Source organism: Amblyomma americanum, chromosome 6, assembly GCF_052857255.1.
Source record: "Amblyomma americanum isolate KBUSLIRL-KWMA chromosome 6, ASM5285725v1, whole genome shotgun sequence".
Lineage (NCBI taxonomy): Eukaryota > Metazoa > Arthropoda > Arachnida > Ixodida > Ixodidae > Amblyomma > Amblyomma americanum.
In genome coordinates, this window is record NC_135502.1 from 111055403 (window position 1) to 111075943 (window position 20541).

The 20541-nt window shown below is 45.9% G+C and overlaps 1 protein-coding gene across 5 annotated transcripts in view; it reads left to right on the forward strand.

Annotated features, from left to right (window-relative positions):
* Window positions 1–7026: 7026 nt before the first annotated feature.
* Window positions 7027–20541, forward strand: part of LOC144093994 (aurora kinase A-B-like) — a 28206-nt gene continuing 14691 nt past the window's right edge. Inside the window, exons 1-6 of one of the 5 annotated variants that reach the window (XM_077627813.1) lie at window positions 7027–7272; window positions 8382–8499; window positions 10375–10533; window positions 16180–16259; window positions 17811–17949; window positions 19064–19212. In XM_077627813.1, coding sequence (XP_077483939.1) covers window positions 7271–7272; window positions 8382–8499; window positions 10375–10533; window positions 16180–16259; window positions 17811–17949; window positions 19064–19212 — 647 coding nt within the window. In that variant the 5' untranslated portion in view covers window positions 7027–7270. The other 4 variants (XM_077627815.1, XM_077627817.1, XM_077627814.1 and 1 more) reach the window with 4 other exon arrangements.

The window sequence follows — 20541 nt, forward strand, 5'->3', positions numbered from 1 at the left end:
CAAAAGAAACATGGGTTGACACTGAACGCATCATCAACCAGTTCGTGTTAACTAAGCTAGGCTTCAATGCAGGCGAAATAGAGCGAGCCCACAGAATAGGTCGACCTAAAACAGGTCACATCCGACCAATTGTCGTGAAATTTCTGAATTTTAAAGACAAGAGCATCATTTTAAGAAATGCTTCCAAATTGAAGGACCTGCAGAAGCCACGCGTGTGGATTGAAGATTTCTCGGCCCGTATACAGCTCATCAGGAAAAAACTCAGAGATTTCGCTCGCGAAGCACGTAAGCCTAACGAAAAATATACTGTGGTCTACGATAAACTCCTTCTTGGAAGCAAATGTTACACCCTTGATTCATCACAAAACAAAGTAACCTGTCTTTCAACGCGCAATGAAGCCGAAGTATGTCGCCTGAGTGCGCAACCTACTGTTGGCGCACGAGGGGACGAAACAAACCAGAATGATTGACACAGTCATGCTAATCAAGGTGATTCCTTGTCACTCCTGTTGTGCAACTTTCGAAGCATGTTTCACAAACAAGACCAGCTATGTGCATTTATTGAGGCTTGTTCTGTAGATATTGTTCTTGGGACAGAAACTTGGCTTACACCCGATATTGGGGACAACGAGCTGTCGCTCTCTAGAAATTTTACTATATTTAGAAATGATAGGGTGGGCGCACGGGGAGGCGGTGTTGTAGTTGCTGTGCAATCTAATCTATGTGCTCGCGTTGTTGACACACAGTCAAATATTGAAATTTTGTGGATTTCACTTCAGGTCTGTCCCTCTGTGACATGCGCAGTCGGAGTCTGTTACCGTCCGCCTGATGCTACTTCTGAATTCATCGAGAGTCTTAATCATTCCCTAACTTTAATCCAAGACAAGCATCCAACTTCACCTATAATACTTGCTGGCGATTTTAACTACCCCACAATAAATTGGCAGAGGTGTACGCCCCTAGGTTGCGCAAAGAAGAGCGAATGCAAGGAATTTCTCGATGTTCTTTGTTCATTTGATCTGCATCAAATAGTTTGCAAACCAACACGTGGAAAAGCTATTCTAGATCTAGTCCTCACAACCAATCCGGAAAATATGCTTGTTCACGTCCTTGAATGTATTAGCGACCACAACGTAGTACACTGTGAATACCAATTACAAAGTAGTAAACCAGAAAAGGCAACGAAATCAATTTACGATTACTCCCGTGCAAATATCGACGCGATTCTTACAGAGCTGTCATATTTTTCTGTGTGGTTCTTGGAAACCATGGCTTATCGCAATACAAATGATAACTGGCTCGCTATCCGAAGGAAGCTTATTGAACTGAAACAAAAGCACGTTCCCAAAATTAGAATAACGTCATCAACACAGAGCACATGGTTCACGTCCCAAGTGAAGAGAGCAATAAATAAAAAGAAACGCCTTTACTCTAAAGCTAAGTTGTCCCACTCAGATGGTGATTGGCAGCGATACCAAGAACAATCAAATAAATGTAAAGCTGAAATTGAAGCATCTAAAGACAAGTTTTTTAACGGTGACATCGTCAGCATGATAATGAACAATCCGAAAAAGTTTTGGAAAGTAATTAACCCTAAACACTCTTCTCAATCCACTATACCAATCGTTAATAACGGTGTGCTACTCTCAACATCTGAAGCTGCGACTGAATTAAACTCGTTTTTCAGCTCTGTATTCACAAACGAAAATCCAATTCCACCTGACCTTATGTTTCCTTCAATTGACTCATCTATGAATGATCTCATAATTACACCAGAGGGAATAGAATCGGCCATCGATCGACTTTCTAATAACTCAGCGCCAGGTCCAGACGGCATCTGCACAAAGATGCTTAAAATGACTAAACCTATATTATCTCCCGTATTAGCCACCCTTTTCCAGCAATCAATAGATACAGGAATCGTACCAGATGACTGGAAGGTCGGTCGTATCACTCCCATTTACAAATCAGGTGACCGTTCAGTGCCCTCAAACTATAGACCTATATCCTTAACTAGTATTCCATGTAAATTACTTGAGCATATCATATCTTCCGCAGTTATGAAATATTTATCTGAACATAACTTCTTTTCTAACAATCAACATGGATTTCAGAAAGGACGCTCTTGTGAAACACAGCTTTTTGAACTTATAACTGATCTTCATCAAGCTGTTCACGATTCCATAATAATCGATGCCATATTTATTGACTTCAAGAAAGCATTCGATAAAGTTCCCCATTCTCGCTTAATGACGAAACTTAGCCGGCTTAACATACATGAAAAAATTGTTAATTGGATCTCAAGTTTTTTAACCGATCGCTACCAATTTGTTTCCGTAAATGATCACTTTTCCGCTTTAGCACAAGTTAAATCTGGCGTTCCCCAGGGATCCGTACTTGGCCCAATCTTATTCTTAATTTACATTAATGACATCAATAACAACCTGACCTCAACAGTTCGATTGTTTGCAGATGACTGCGTGCTTTACAGACAAATTATTACCTCTGAAGACGCTAATATTTTACAGGCCGACCTAAACAAAATTTCACTTTGGTGCGAGCAATGGCAAATGGAAATTAATGTTTCTAAAACAAAAACTATGACATTTACCAGAGCCAGTAACGTTCACTTAAGTTCATATTTTATGAACAGCATATGCATAGAGAATGTGTATACATTAAAATATTTGGGAGTCCATTTAACTTCTAACCTTACATGGAATGATCACATTGATGAAATAATTTCGAAAGCAAATAAAACACTTGGTTTCATTAGGCGAAATTTATATTTAGCAAATCAGTCAACTAAATTATTAGCTTACACAGCTCTAGTTCGCTCAAAGATTGAATACGCTTCCATAATATGGAATCCAAATCAGACTTACCTAATAAACAAGCTGGAATCTTTACAAAATAAAGCAGCACGCTTCATCACTAAAACATACTCTAGAACATCCAGCATCACGGCTATCAAAAAGTCCCTCCAATTACCGTCTCTAGAAACACGACGACTGTTAGCACTACTTTCCCACTTCCACAGATTGTATCATGCCCCGTCATCCTTTACAGCATCCCATATCAAACCCCCACAAAAAATTTTCCCCCGCCTCGACCATCCCTTCAAAGTGCGTCCCATGTTTGCGCGTACGAATCTCCTGCGACAATCACCGCTCTTTCTAGCTATTCATCACTGGAATAAGCTGCCAAAAGAAATTGCTTCTATACGTGATCATGACTCATTTGTAAGTAATTTGAAACGCAGTTTTACGCATGTTGGGTAAAAGCAGAATTTTATGCCTTTGACGCATTGTAAGTGTATCTACATGCTTTGTACGGAGTGTTGTTGTTGTTCTTTTTTTTTTGTATGCATGTATGCAATTCTCTCTCCTTTTTTTCTTTTTATATTTTCTTGTTGTATTCGGTGATCCTTACCGCGATGTTCTATATTGCCTTGCCCCCCCCCCCCTAATTGTGTTTGAAATATCCTGTTGTTAACCCCCCCCCCCCCCCCTATGTAATGCCCATAAGGGCCTTTAGGGTATCTGAATAAAAAAAAAATGTGAGGTCTGGAGAGGTGTCCATGCTTACGCTGTTGCCTATCCTGGTATGATCTAGCGGGTTGTTTAAGATCGTCCATCGCAGGTCCTGGGCAACCTGCCAAAGCTTATTTCCCTTCGGGCTGGCTCGAATGTAGCCCCACTCCGGATGAGGCGCATTGAAATCTCCCACCACGATGAGTTGAGACCTAGCCGCTAGCCGTTGCGTCTTTATCAGAAGGTCTGGCAGGCCCACCCCCTTATCTTTTGGAGAAGAGTATACATTAAGAACAAATAGACTCTTATCGTCCTTTCTTTTGGGCAAAATCTCCAGCAGGACGTAGTCCTCCCTGCTGCTATCTATGGTATGCTGAATCACTGTGGTGTTGCGATGGACTAACACGACCGTGAAGACGCTCAATACGCCCCCTCGATCAATCTCTGGTGGTGTAAATGTCTTAAATCCCGGTAATTTCACCGAGCCGCTAGCCTCCTGCAAAGCTATAATGTCCGGCTTACTATCCAGATTTTGTATGTGCAACTGCAGGTTCCCCCGCTTGCGACGGAAGCCCCTGCAGTTCCACTGCCAAACCTCAATTTGCTGGCGAGGGGCCATGGTGAAGCCCTAGGTTCACTAACATCGGCTCTTGGCCGACTACGGGAGGCAATCCAACCTCTAGCATAGCATTTAGCTGTTTAAACATGTCCATTACCTGGGTCTGGAAACCCCGCATGTCATTGGTGAAGGCGTCAAGACGCTCCTCAATGTTGCCTAGTCTAGCTTCTATCCTGTCGACCCGGCGATCCAGCCTATCCTGTCTTTCTTCCAGTTTTCCTACTCTCTCCGCAAGGGTAAGCATGTCTCTCTTAAGACAAGTGACTGTAAATACGGGCTGCGGCGTGTCCGCCGCCGAAGTTTCTGCTACTCTCTTTGCACGAGCTCCCTCATCTGCCGGAGGTGGCCTTTTGACCGTCCCCCGATTCTCCACTTTCTCCACTTCCATAGCTGTGTTATCGTCCACGCGAGAAGCGTTCGCCTCCGCCGCTTGCTGTGGGGCTTGGGCCAACGGCGTCTGTACCCTGTATACTCTGCCGGTTTTAAGCGCGCGTTCCATCTCTGCTATCCTAGCTTCCATCTTTTTGATAGTTTCGGCTTGCTGCAGCACCTGCCTTTGTAGCTCCTTCTCTCGAGCAGTCTCATTTTGGGAGCCCGCGTTGGGCCAGCTCACTTTTTTCCTCGTGGCACTTGGGCTTCTTCCATGACCGGAACCTTGCCCTCCTCCTTTGCCAGGCTCGGGTCCGGGCAGTGGCGGGAAGGAAGCCGACCAGTCCCTGCTCTTGCTATCGCCTCTCGCACCGCTAGATGACCGCTTCCTGGGCCTCGAACGCCGCTCCTCCTTGCCCGTTTGGCTCTTGTCCTCGTTGCTCTGCTGCAGACCCGTCGGCTGCTGACGGGCTAGGCGAAACTTGCAGTTCCGACTTCCCGTGCTGTGCGCCCCATGACACACGATGCAGTCCGGCGTGCAGGTCAGCGACTCTCCCTCCGGTGGTGCAGGATGTTCTTTCCCGCAGCGGCGACACAAATTAGTCTTCGGACGATAGCAAACGTCCGCCCGATGTCCCACCCGTCTGCAGTTATAGCAGGTCTCGACTAACTCTCTATATGGGATCACAGCGTACAGACAGTTCCAATGGATGACTTGCCGGGGAACGCGCTTCCACCCGAACGTGATCTGAATCGCCTTTGACTTGCCCAAAGGTCTGGCATCCAAAATTTCCATGTCTTCATTCCTCTTCAAGAATCCTGCGCGAATTTCTGCCAGTGGGCATCCGTTGTACGCATTGTAAATTACTCCGCGCACAGAATTCTCCGGCGCCGCCACGTACGCCGAAACCGCAAGGTCACGACCGCCCAGCTGGAGCGTCTTGACATTCGCATATGCCCCACTACGATTCATACACGGCGTGCTCACCGTCATCGTGTTGTTTCTCTCATTGACCTGCACCAGGTCTTCCACCGCAGTCGCGTTCGTCAGCTTCGCTGCCGCTCTCAGGGCACATCCGAGCTCCCTCGGCGTCACTATGCTCAAGTCCCAATTCTTGGGCCGGCACACAACCTTGAAATCCTTGGCTGGCATCTGAAGAAACGGTCCCCGTTTCTTCCACACCGGCGCTTTCCCCCGCTTGACTTGGGCTGCTCCGTGCGTCTGGCGCCCGACGCTGCCCGCCTGTTTCTCGGTAGGCCTACTCTCGGTGTGGTCCCCGTACCAATCTTCTTGAAGCGATCTTGCGCCTTCAAAACCCAGGCCCATTCTCCCGCCTCGAATTCTTCGGGCGTTATAGATTCTCCCTCAACGGAGTACTCCATCATCTTTAGCCTCGCAAAGGCCCAGTACCACAAGGCACGGCCCTGGAGCCCGGCGCCGTAGGCGTCGGCTCGGCCTACAGAGTAGGCCTAATTTTGCCGCACCGTGGTCGAGTACAAATCGTGAAGAAAACCCCTAAAAGGTGGAACACTTGCCAAAATATGGTGTCCACAGGTACAGGGCAACTTCCTGCAGACGATTCCACAAAAAGCAAGACCAAGGCACAGCGCGTTCCACCGAAAAACGGTCTCAAGGCGGGAGCTCATGCGGAACACGTCCGCTCAGCGTCCGCTCCTCTCTCCTTCCCCCTCCGGGTGGTCAAAATTATTCCGGAAACCTCCACTACGGCCCCTTTCTTCCTTTCTTCTTTCACTCCCTCCGTTTACCCTTCCCTTACGGTGCGGCTCTGGTGTCAGCCGAGATGCGAGACAGGTGCTGCTCCATTTCCCTTCGCGAAAACCTAATTCTCTCTCTTCACATGCACATCGAAAAAGCTCGACAACAAATTTGAAATCATTAGTGAATAACACCAGTAGCACTTAGCAGCATAGAGTTATTAGCAGTTTGCACTACGAGCGCAAAAAAAAAAGTGAGCACGTTTAGGTCACCTTGCAGGTCACCGATCATACCTGAAACAGCGCAAGGATGGGAGGACCCATTCTTACTCTGTCTCAATTAAGAAATGAATAAAACCGAAACTGCTGAAGTCGCACGCTAAAATGTGTAGATTATTTCTAATATTTAATAACAATAAAAAGGTTCTTTTTTGTTGTTAACTTGTGTGCTACACTTATAATTGGTTCGATTTACTCGAAGATGGATGGATGTATGCATGGATGGATGGATGGATGGATGGATACGGCTGAACCCTTTACATCGGCCGGTGGCTCAAGCCACCTAGCCATGTCTTGTGAAATTTTACTCCTGTCTTGCTTTTAGCCACCAATCAGATAACCTTCGCTTGGTTACTTCTAACCTCTTAAAATCCACTTTCCCTTCACTATCCCTAAACCCCAATGCCTTGGGTAAGTCAGCCCCGCTGCCTTCCACTGTAGGGTGAAGCCCTTTACAGAAAAGTATCAAGTGTATCAAGACTCCGCTGATGAACGCGTACCCAAGCGGCGCCCTCATGCACTGCGCCAGCCGTCCGCATGTCCGCGAATTTAATTTCCGCGGCGCGGCAGTTGCGGTAGTTGCGGTCAGCAGTCAGCGTCCTGTGAAAAACTTCGAGGTTGTGGCACTGAACAGAGCTGAACACCGTCGCCGTGACACCTACGTGTGTTGTGAGACTTTGAAGTTTGTTGCTGCGGCTGTCGAGGATTTGCCAAGGTCAATTTGATATTCTTTACGGTTGTCGGAAACATCGTCATGTGAGTATCGTTCACAGGACTTGGCGCGGTATTGCTTTTTCTTGGGCGTCTGACCATACCCAAATGGAACGTTTTTTTCACAAGCACTGCCGTGAACTACGTTACAATGATATATAACCGGCACAAAGAAAATTGTGTTTGCAGTTGCATGACACCACGGCTATGCCAAGTTATCAACAAACCGCAGTGGTCCCTGGGCTTGTTCGCCTGTCATGTTAATATTTAGGCCTTCTCTGCCCCATTTTGTGTGCGCAGTGTTTGTGCGCCATATTGTGCGTGCACTAGCGTTCTGTGCAGTGGCAGAGTGTTAAGGAAGGTGGCTGTGCAGGCTCTGGCTGCTTGGACATGCTTGTCAACACTGAAATAGTGCAAATGATGAAAAACAAACAAAACTGCAAGGAGCGCTTTTCTCGGGGGGGGGGGGGGGGGGGGGATTTATGGTCTCTCGGAGTGACCCATCAGTCACCCGCGACTTCTTTCGTCAAAACAGTGAGGTCCAACATAATTTTCGCCTGTAAAATGTCTGTATTTGTGGGAAGGGCCATCCGCTCCCATTGCCCCCACCTCTTTATAAATCCGCCCATGGCTTGTCTTGCGGTCTTTTTTCTTCTGTTTGTCTCATCTTTCACGCTGTCAATTCAGAATGTGTCACCAACTTGTCAGGAAGTCATTCCTGTTGATGCTTGACCAAACTATAAGCAATGAGCTATTTCTTCGTGGAGCAAAAATGTATAACTATCCAATAAGCACAAGAGTAAACGGAAGTAAACGGATACAGTAGTCTTGTACCCCTGTTTACGCATGCCCTAATAGAAGTTCGGAGGCTTGGCATGTGCATACTAATAGTGGTCGAACCTGTAGTTTCTCCTGAAGACACTATAGTTCTTGATTTCTGCTAGGGCAGGCATCATTCACAAACAAAATAGTGTGCTTTTTTTGCTTGTGTTTGCATCTGTACATGTGATGGTTGATCTTTAATTGGAGCAGTGCAGTGTAGTGCTGTCATTGAAATTCCAGGGTAGTGGCATGTGTTTCTTGGTCGGTGTAATGCTCAGAATGTGGCATTACTGGAGTAGTACTTTCAGCCCTGCGTGTTCTTTTTCTTGCAGGTCTGTCAAGGAGTGGTGCCTCAAAGACTTCGAGATTGGCCGACCACTGGGGAAGGGCAAGTTTGGCAACGTGTACCTCGCCAGAGAAAAGAAGACAAAATTCATTGTGGCTCTTAAGGTGGGTTGCAGGGTTCATAGTAAGTTTTTGCACCAGTTCAGGACATATGACGAATATGGACACAAGAAAACAATATGAAAAGAAAACTGATGCGCAAATAGAAGCTGTCAGTTTAGTACAGCAATGGTGGTACAAGAACAAATGAAAGCTTGCACGTTTCTGGCGCAGTCAACCCTCCAGTGCAATGATGGCTTTTTCCAGTTACCTTGCTGTGTCTTCTTCCATTGCTCTCATTTATCATTTACTGGTATCATTTAAATGGGCCGTGCAATGATTGCCATAGGAATATTTTAAAGCAACAAACCTATATAGGTGGTTTTCGTGAGTATTCCAGTCAAGTTTAAAAGCTCTCGGTGGAACGTATAATTTACAAATAATTCTTAAATATTACTGCTTGGAATTGATTAGGGCAACACTTTGGCACACATTCTTAGCTGCCCCTACCCACGTGAAATGGTGGGGAATCTGGGCGAGCCTTCCTGTTGGGTGTGTTGATGTGCTGTAGGTGGGATGGGGTGTAGCAAGGTGCAGTGCAGACCTGTTTTATTTTTTGTTTTGGCAGACCATCATGTATGGGTTGAAAGGCGAGCATCATTTTTAATCTGATATCTTTAGTATTAATGAAGCCAGCTAGCTTAAATATTTTTGCGGTGTGGTGATGAGTGATGGAATACCGATCGCTTGTGCGCTTTTCGTAACCTCGGTAAATATCATTTCATGGTTTCTTTAAGGCATATGGCACTGTTTTCAAGAAGTAAGGACTCCTTGTGTCTGACTGCAGTGGATGGCACACCCATGACTGCAGGATGCTTGCTGATTTTTATGTACCATGTTACAGGTATTTCCCATCATGTATGTTGTCTACGAGGTGTTGTATACAAGCCTAGGTGTCTGCTACCGCTATGACCAGTTCCACATATATGAACATTAACTCCGTCCAACTGCTATCTCGATCTAAACACTGAAACCAATGTGAAAACAACTACTGGCACACCTCATTTGCATCTGGCCTAACTACGCAAATCGACTATCTTTTTTTTTTTTTCATTTTGATGTTGTGCAAGGGCATTGGGCATAAAATATTGCACCCTCTGGCCTGCATGCAACAGCTGCTAAGTGCCACCTGTCTTCAGACTTTCAATGAAAATTTTATGTTCAATGTTGTTGAGATGACAAGCTGCGATGGAAGAGCGTTGCGAAAGGCATACGGGCAGTAATGGAAAAGAAATGGGACAGGTACTCGCTTTGGTGAATTTCTTCTTTAGTCACAATGTTGAGCCTGCGCCTGCCTGTCCTCACATGCACGCATGGTCTCATGCTTGGCAAAAAAGATGAACCAAGAAGACATCAAGAACCTATTTAACAAACAGATAAGCCACTTCATCCTGAGTGATGAAATTGATGCCGATCTTGCATGCTGGACACGACCTCCTCCTCACCTTGAAGGTACACAGCATGGCAAATGAGACAATAGTTCCTGGCATCAAAATAAAAACAAATGCCCCCGGTCCTGCACTTAAATATTTTGCTCTTGAACACATTTATCGATGCTACAGTGTGTACTGTCTGATGTGACTGATGGCTCTGTCTCATGCGTCTCATCAGTGAGTGGCGTCTGGGTTCCATCAACGCGCACCACAATTTCGGCGTTACTCAGTCACGCACCCCGACTACTACTACCGAGCTGGCTGCTCCGAGAGCAGCATTTACTTACATTCTCCAACAACTGCCAACAGCGTGGGTTATTTTCAGTGACTCTCGGGCTTGATTACAATCTATATAAAGTCATCAGTAAGCCTTCAGAAGCCAATCGTCGATGACCTAAACAGATTCCACTCGGAGGTCTGTGAGCTTGGCCACCGTGTTGTGTTGCAGTGGTTACCCGCTCACTGTGGCCTTGCAGGCAACGATCACGCTGACGGTGCAGCGAGGTCGGCGCATGGCGACACCACCTTGCTCCTACCTATGGACCTCCTTCACCCCGCGACGTCACGAAGATGCGGTGGCGCTGATGTTAGCAGCGACTTTCGCATGGTAGGCAAAACAGGTTCCGCTTGCCCGTGCCTACCGCAGCTGCCGCAGCTACCGGCGGCTGCTTCAAGCCTGTGCACTGCAGAAGCAGCATGTATTGACCAGCTGCGTCACTGCTGGATCCGCGTAGTAGCATAAAAAATATTAAATTAGCCTCTATAGGCTTCTCGCGCATAAATGCCGCATTCGGAAACTAGCTAACAGGCATTGGGCCACGGTAGTAAAGCGCGAAGTCTGGGAGTCGATTGGCACTGCCACTCAATGCACTTAATAGCATGCAAGTTACTACGTTCATTCACCTGAACTTCAGGATAGTAGGCTGATAATTGCTCAAGGAAAAAAAAAGACATATGTAGCTGCACACGTACTTATCACCTTGAGCCGGAGTGCACGGGGCGCCGACAAGTTCACTCGCCCCCAAGGAATGCGTTTTTTTGTTAATAGCACACCATGTGTAAATGGCGCGTTTTATGACAATATTTACTTGAAACTGTTTCTTGATATGACGACGTAATTATTTCATTCGAGTAGAAAGAAGTCTGTTAAGTTGTGTCAATCTTGCGCGGTCGCGTTGGTGTGCTTAGAATAGCGTACCTTAAGTGTGCTAAACGCCATATGCTTTTTCATTGCATCATGCATGTGTCATGTTTCATGAAGTAGTACATGATCGCCAAGCTTGTTTGGAAAGAAGCAGCCGCAGGCGTGCTACTAACAGACACGTGGCGAGATTGAGAGGGGACGCGGCAATGAAAAGTGTTTTCGTTATTCATGCATGCGATATGTAACTAAACTTAATGCAAATATTAAATACCTACGTTAATTTCAGTAATTCCTTTTATTTATAGGTATACCTGGTGCAGTTCTGGGTAAATATAATTAACACCGTCGTCAAGTCCCCCCAAGGTCTCAAATAATTGAGTAGATAGTGCGCAGTTTTTTTATGCCAGCATGTACATAAAGCCCTGTTCTGTACGATGACGCGATTAGTTCTTTTTCTATATGATCAGTACTTATGCATGCATAGTTACATGAAAACGTTTCTTACAAAAATTAACTAACACAGTACTGCACGTGTATGGAAAAAAATCGAGAGATTTATTACGCTCCTCAACGTCTCGGGAATAGTTTGCGACAAATGGAATCATTTGATTTTCATGCGAATTACGAAGGTGAGTGATCCAGTCGCAGAAAATGTGAGAGGTCAGACAACGAACCTTAAAGTTTATTCCCTCATTTATGGCATCTTCGCTTTCGCTTTGGTCAAAGAAATGCGGCACTGAAATAAAAGAAATTACCTCACAATTTTTGACGACCACACTTCTAAAAAGTGTAATTTATAAATTTGTACTCAATATTTTGCTATAATTTTTCGTCACAAAACTAGACTTCAGGGCTAGGAAAGAAAATAATTCTAGAAATCAAAAATTTTCACCAAATCAACCAGCTTAACAAGAGGACAAGTCGGCCTGGCTGGTATGTGGCCATGCGGCTAAAAACAGCGCTAAGCGAGACAGATCAGGGACACGACGCTGTCCCCACTTTTCGCACAGCGCGACATTTACGTATGTCAGCAGACGATGAGCGCATGTCTGCTCCGACGAAACAAGGCCAGCACTTCCCCTCAATATTGTCCAGAAGTAAAATCATTCTGGCTAGTGCAGAGTGTCAAAACTTGTTTTATTCAATGCCTAGCGCATAAATAAATGGCAGGAACGCTTTCTACATGTTTACTACTAACCATATATACAATACACAGTGGCAAACTATTTCTCTTTATAGGCCGCACGTGGTCAACGCGAGCTCGTGTACTTCGACGAATTACTAAGTTGGAAGCATCGATTAGCTATGATTCACAGAAACTGGAAACGCGCCTACAAGCCTTGAAAACCCGCGCTCAAGACCTATGCGCGACGCCACTCCCCGACCTTTTGCCTACCACGAGCTCGCTAGCGACTGCAGCGCCACCTCGTTTGTTTACAAACATGCAGGAGGTCTATACCATTTTCTCGCAGTGATGGCGCAAGGCTTCTAACTACAAAATCTTGCAGATGCAACACTCTGTGTGGTGTGATCCGCAGCATCAATATAGACCCCTTCTTTATAACGACCCCACTTGTGACTTCCGCATGCCACGCAGTATAGCTAGACGTGATCAAAATTGCCTCCACCGAATTTGCCTGGACATTGCCTTCACTAAATCCTATTTACATACTGTTGCAAATGGGTTGCAAGCCCCAAGGGTAGCGTTGGCCTGGCGGCCTGGGGCACAGCTGGAAACATCCGAAGGTCCTGGCAAAGGATGAGTCAACTGCCAACAGAACAACTTGTTTATTCTAGCATCGCAAAAGAGCAGCCGGTCAGGGCGACCACGTTACTCGACGGAAGAAATCGAAGCCCCTCTTTGGCGTCCGGGGCAGCTGCCTTTATACCCTCGGAGTCGAGGGCAAGAAGGAACGGCTCGGGATGAGGCGCACGAGACGGCGACGCACGGACATGTTGAGACGTGACGTGGCGCGTCCGCCGGGCCGGCGCCGGTCAGACCTCCTCGCCTCCCAGTTGGGGAGCTCCTCTCCCCGGCTGCCGCGCTTTGACAAGCGTGGGCACCAACATGCACACACGCACACGCACACACGAAGAAACGTGGCATTGAAACCTGCCTGGACGCGCTTGGCGGGAGGCGTTGCGGCAGCACTAAACGAGCCAAAATGACCGCCACTTTGAACGAAGCCCCGGCGTCCGTTGCATCCGCGCCGGCTATACCGCGCGTCGTAGGCGAAACGTAACAATACTATTGGTGCATCAAGTAGTTCGAGACCTGAGCTTTTAACCCCCTAGAAGACATGCTTTTTTCCAAAATTATCATTAAGCACCCATAATGCAATCTGTCTGCAAACCAACAAATGGTTTAAGGCAAGCAGAGCTTGCCCAAAGGATATATATATGTTTGCAAACAGATTGCTGCATGGGTACTAAATGATCAGTTCAGCACCAATTTCGTAAAAAAAATAGTCTGATAGGGGGTTATGCATTCCTGAGCGTGCAAACTTCAAACATGTATAAGTTGTATTGCACATACAGCAGCATGACCCGTAGCTCCATAGGTAATTTATCATATCTTCTCCATGGGCAGCTGTCTTGAAATGCATTTTGCTCTGCTAACCAGTAGGTGATAGCAGCCTTTCTTATCTCTGCTAAAGAACTATCTTTGGTCACATGGAAGCATTCAGAGTTAAAGGCAGTTCTGATTAACAGGTTCTGACATTCAGTACAGAAGTGTTCACAGCAACATTTGGATTGTGCATTCGGCTCACTACATACCGTTTCATAGATAGCGAAACTGCGGCTTTTTTACATAAAGACTGTGCTACGGCTGCACATATTTTTATGATGCTATGTGCAGGTTTGAAAAAAATAATTGATTTCTCAATCTTTTGTCAGTTTGAGAGATTGTAATGACTGAAAGCAAGCAGCACTTTTTGTCACTTCAATTTATGCGTGGTTACAGCTGTGCACAAACTAATGTAATGAAACACATATGTACGCTGTTTGCCAAGTGGCACATTGAATAGTGCTGAGCAATGCACACTTTTTTTGCAAATTAATCCCTGGTATTTAGAGCTAACAATTTTCTGTGGTGCATTGTTTTTTATTTTGGTAGAAGTTTCATGGTATGATGGAAGTGTATGCTTGACAGACATCTGAAATTGGTTTGGAAGCCAAGCCACATGGAAATTGAAGGTAACGATTAAAAAGTGACTATAACACTTTCGGCAGCTTTGAAGATGAGGCTTCAAAAGTGAAAGAAGGGATATTTTCAGTGGTCCCATGGGGAATACAGTAAACAATTTTCAATGGCTAGGATGATGTCTGCTATTCCCATGCTGACATTGCATGCAGAGAAAAGTCCTGCAGCATAACACTTCCATTGCCCCTCACTTGATCCTGGATTCAATCCAGACCCAGCAGCCATTCCCGTTTTAATCTAGGTGAAAAGGAAAAGGTGTTCGTTTGCTTTAGAAAGTCTGTGCACATTAGATCGCCATGTGGTGGAAATTTATTTGGACTTCTCCTCTACACCATCTCTTTCTCTTATTTTACTCCATTTTTCATACCTTCCCTCTTGGCATGGTTTTGATGCCCACTGAAAAGTCAGTGCGCCCTTTCCTTCTCTCAAAACCAATTTTAAAAAATTTTTTTTCTCGCCTTATTTTTGGCATACTTCCTGGCTACATTTAACTGCAAAGCAAATATATCCAAGGTGCTAGGCTGTAGGGCACAGTATAGAGCATGTGCTAACTACAACCTGTAAGGCACAGTACAGAGCATGTGCTAACTACAACGGTGAACACTGTAAGAAAGGAATGAGCATTTTCAGCTGGCTGTGTAAGCCATGAGTGCATTGGTGCACCGTCTTGAAAGGACGATAATGCTGCATGACTAGGACAATCTCCTAGTGTGTACCTGTTCAAGAAAAGAAGCTGCATCTGCCCCAGCCTGACGCTAACATATGCCATGAGAGTGTAAGCTACTGATCCCAAATTTTAAATTCACTAGAGCAAGTATGGTGGTTCTCGGAGCTTCGCCTGCTTGCAGGTCGAAAGTCGGCAGCGTCTGTGGTCCTACCTTACCTGAAGCACCTTGTGATGTTGCGACCACCGGGACGCTTTGTACACAACTGTGTGCTGCTCTGTTGCAGGCATGTACACAAACAGTTTGCTTTTTTTTTTTTGGTCCACATAGATAATTTATGGAAGGCTTCATCTGTAGTAGAAGTGCCCAGTGGCACCTAAAGATTTTGAGCAACAGCTGTCTTCATTAAGCTAAGTTTAAGCTTCACTTTCCTGTTTTCTATCCATTTGCAAGAACTGCGGCTTGTACCTTCCTGAGGTTACAGTAGTCCCTGTTCTACCATTTACATGACCTCTCCACATTGTTGATTGCTGCTTGTAGGGTCTGTGATGTAGCTGTAGGCCAGCTTTGGCTTGGCAACTGAACGTACCTATTGCGGCATTCCTGTTGGTTTGTTACAACTCATTTAAGTCTCTGAACTGGTTACTACGGTGCTACTCCTTATTTAGCCAGGACAAACTGCTGGCACATGTGTCTATTTCATTCTTATGTAATTACAAGCTGGTGTAGTAGTTGCCACTTGCCTTGCACCATCCAAAATGCCAGACGGCCTCAACGGTTCATGTCACGACGGACCAAATTTACAGCCAGAGGTGAAGTTATCTTACTTGCTACTTAGTTCGTTCAGTTCATTCCATTGTGTGCTCAAAGGCAATGGCCAACTCCCAGACAACAAAGAAGGGGCAGTGATAGCTGTGTGCTCTTGTGCTCCCACTCCACTCGCATAAGCACGCCTTTTCCAGGTTCCACCTACATCGCATGACAAGTAGCAGGTTCTCAAGAGCACCCTCTCTGACATGCGCGTTTGTTACGACTCTGGTCTACCGGGTAACTCCTTTAGCCAGCAGGAGAATGGGTGTTCTGGTGTCACTACATTAGAGTATTCACCACCAATGCAAAGCAAAGCAAGAGCTGCTGGTAGCTGGCAGAGACCGCAACCTCTTTGTTATGACTTGCTCTGAAAACACACATAGCCCACAAAGAGTCCCCGTGAAAGAACTGCGAAAAATGTCCACGCAGGTGATGTTTAAGTCACAGCTGCAGAAGAACAACGTGGAGCACCAGCTGCGGAGGGAGATCGAGATTCAGTCTCACCTCAGGTGAGGCTGCTGTTTCATATTGCACTGCATGGCACTTGATGCATGAAGGTTGTTGCACCGCTTGCTGCATTCAGAACAATAACTGAAACTGAACACAAGCAAGACAGCCGACACAGGCATCAACAGCTTGGAATGGCGGGAGTCAGGACCGATCATATTTCACAGAATGGAGAAGCATGAATAGGTATTGAAGCATTAGATCTTGCTGGTGTTAAGTGGGTTTGTTGCTACAGAGTTTTGTAGCGATAGCTACATTATGGTAGCATTTCGAGCCTTCAACGTGGCGGCACCGCCACACTGTCACGTGGTTGGTCAGGTGGTGCAGAGCAGGTGTCGGCGGAGTGGCGCCGTGGCTGACCACATGGTTCATCACATGGCTGATCACATGGTTCGTCACAGGGTTGGTCACATGACCAAGTTGCACTCGGCCAGCTGTAGGTATCGCGTCACTCCAGGTTTAACCAGAGTTAAACCACCGCCAATTTTTATTTCCTTTCACTGCTGTTGAGAATAAATCATTTTTTTAGAACAGTAGCTCGGGGCTACAGAACATTGCTGTTCTAGTAGTATGTGTAACGCATTCAAGGTTTGTGAAAGCTGTCAAAGTAAAGCAAGGTGAACAATAGTATGTCACTAGCTTATTCCTAACGGCATTCTTGAGTGAGCTTTAGTTCCGAGTCTTCCTTCATAAGCCGCCGCAGTAGCTAAGTGGTTATGGTGCTCGGCTGCTGACATGAAATGCACGCGTTCGATCCCGGCCATGGCAGTCACCTTTCAATGGAGGCGAAATGCTAGAGGCCTGTGTATTGTGCGATGTCAGTGCATGTTAAAGGATGCCAAGTGGTTAAAAATACTGGAGCCCTTCATCACAACATCCCCCGTTGCCGGAGTCTTTTTGCGACATTAAACCCTGTGAAGCCGGAGTCTTCCTTCTGACGTCACGCCACACTTGTTTCCTGAGCTATTTTGGCATTGACTCCCACACACACAGGGGCATTCATGCTTGCTGCTTTTGTGTTCAAAGAAGCGTTTGAATTTGGTGTCATGAGTTCTTTTGCGAGTGCATTGCTTAGTGGTATGGTCACCACACTCTAAACAGAAAGGAGTAAAAAGGGAGCATGCTAGAGGACAGCTTACTTCTTTTTTACTCCCATACAGGAGTATTCGTGTTGAGAGTGCACTTGTGCTTTGAGTGCACAAAGATTCTTGTATTGTATGCCCTTGGGCATTTGCTATTTTTCGATGAATGCGTTTGGCCTTTTAATTTATTTGGTAAGTGTGGTGCTTTGTTTTTGAAAGGTATCTGAAATTTCCTCATTAGTATTACTCATTAGGCCAGTCATGGGAATGCCATGCTGTTCGCACCAAACTGCACCATTGTATTAAACCTGCTGCATGTTGCTGCAAATTGGAGTTTTTCTGCAAAAATGGTTCATTTCTGCTGCCAAACTGAATTTAGCGCTTGGAATGGCTACACCCAGGTTCCTTAGCTGTAACTGTATGCTAGCTGCAGAGGTAAAGAACTGGTGGAAAATGGCGTCCCTGATGCAGGCACCCAAACATCCTGTGCTTGTACAACTGGTTCCATGATGAGACACGTGTCTACCTCATCCTGGAGTATGCACCCCAGGGGGAGCTGTACCGCCACCTCACCAGAGCAAAGAGATTCACCGACCAGAGAGCTGCGACAGTAAGCACCCTGCCTGCTTCTGCGCCACTGTGATGCCTTCTAGGTGATCCCAATGAGACAAAGTGCTGTTACACTGAACTGGTTTACTTGGAATACATACTTCCATACAGGCTCAGTATTGTTGTTCGCTGTCTGTTGTTTCATTTGCCTCTTGTTTCAGATTCGACGGTTTCGGTCTTGCCAGAGCTCAGCCTAGCTTGGTCGTTTGTATGGTGCCCTCTCTGTTTGGAGCTGTATGCTGCACCCACAACGAACGATGCTCTGCTTTGTGTTAACCACTTGCACTGGCTTGCATCGCCACAGAGTGTTATCAGTTCTAAAAATATAAATAGAAATTAGCTTTCCGACGATGGTTGAGGCTTGACGTGGAAACGGCTATACGCAGAGATTTTGATATACATTGGAGGCGACTGTGGTTCGAATTGTTCTTGAGCCCTTTATAGTCTCCTGTTGCATAGCTTGTGTATATTATCTGAGCTTGTGGACTGTGCGCCATAATTAGTTTCCATAGCCTTATTGTTGTGGACAACAGTCATAACTATGAGGGCAAATGAGCCCCAACTTCAATACTGACGGATGACAAACGTAGGAAGGCCGTGAGATCAGGGAGTGACTACAAAACGTAGGACCAGGGCAAAGGCCAGCCAGAAATGAAAATAGGCAGGGTGCGGTGCGTATTTGCCTCCTCATGCAAGCACATGCAACACCCTGCCTCATCTGTGGGAGATTCTTGGTTTCAACTGCACTGCCACCAGGCACCTGTCTGATGAGCACAGGCATACCTTGGCTTTGCGGCCACTTTCTGTGGAAAAGAATCACTTGAATAATGTGCACATGCTGCCTGTTTCTCTTCCAGTGTTTTGGCAGCAACTTCGCAAACAGTGCTTTTGCTAAATGTTAACAGGGAGCATGGTTTAGACAGCTCTTTGTGCATTGTTTTTCTTACACTGTAGTGTGTAGGGACTTTTTTAGGTACTCATCATGACCCTGATAGACTAGTCCATGCTGTGCAGTATGAGGTAAAAGCCACCACGACATACTTGGCAGTGCTGTGCAAAACATCGCAAGGTTGCCTTGCTCTTGAGGTTCTTAGGGGCCCGTTCCTCTTGTGCAGTACATCTACCAACTGTGCAACGCTCTCAAGGTCTGCCACAGCCAGAAGGTCATCCACCGGGACATCAAGCCCGAAAACCTGCTCCTGGGAATCAATGGCGATGTCAAGATTGCAGACTTTGGCTGGTCCGTACACGCGCCCTCTTCTAAGTAAGTGTATCAACCAATTTTTTTTCTACTTGCAGTCTCTTTTCTTTGTACCTAGGGGGTCGGTAACGGTGAAGGAGACTCTATTCCAGCCTTGTTTTGTGTGAATCATTGCTTCTCCTGTTGTGCACCTGGCACAGCAGCGCAGTGGCCATAGCATTTGGCTTCTGAGCACACAAGCTCTTTGTTCATCTCCAGCCATTGCTGCTCCATTTCAACAGATGTAAAATGCAAAACCACCTTTGTACTGAGTTGTGGTGCTCTCTAAAGAAATCCCAGTGTTTGAAATCAATCTGGGGCCTTTTGCTGTACTATGTCATAGCAAATGGCAGTTTTTTGGCACGTAAAAGTTAAAACACATTAATCTACTTTCACGCCATGCTTCATCAGTGAGCTACGCAAGTGATGTCTCTGAATTTCAGTGTATTATGATAACCCAGTTGAACATCTTAATTACAAGATGGAAAATAAATGAGGCTGATTATGGAATAGGTTTTTAAAGCTGGGTTCAGGGTGTATGGTGATACTCTACTTTGCTGACAGCCACGCATGCCTATAGTATTGCCACTAATCTTTTTACTCGTTATTTGTTTGTTCTTCAAATCTGGCAGCACATGGCTTTATCACTTTGTGATGCAAGACGTGACCAGATTCATCTCGATTGATCGCATCCAGGCAGAGCCAATTCTGCGTTGTTCCAAACTGTTGTGGTAACTTTGCGCGTCATATCTCCGAATGCGCTATCAGATTTAAATACAGCACGACCAAGAGCTGCGGGCACACCAACGACCACTGAGCATATTTGCTGCTTTCGCCACCGCCGAGTCATTCGGTTCATTGTGGGCACAGGTCAGCCCAATAACAGTTTCTTTTGGAAGCTTTCTTTTACTGTCTTCCTCACTGCCTGGACTGCCTTCACCACTACATGACAATATCATGCATTGCATTTCCATCAAGAGCAACGTTGTCTCGGAAGGATCCTACGCATTCTTTGCTGGTACAAATGTGAAAATTTGGCATGGCACAGTGGTTATGGCGCTCGGCTACTGACCAAAGAGACACGGATTCGATCCTGACAGCAGCAGTCACATTTCAATAGAGGCGTAATGCTACATGCTCGTGTACTACCCTCCACTACGGTAGCTCGCAGCCAGAGTCTCTTCGGGCTGTTAAACCCCATAAAACCGTAAGGCTTGTTTAAAGCAGATGAATGATTGGGTGCAAAATTCTGTTGTCACAAATATGATTTATTTGAAGAATTTTATACAGCTGAAGAAAGTACAGTAGGAGATCAGCAGCAAAACAAAAAAATTTCAGGGTTTTAATGCAGCT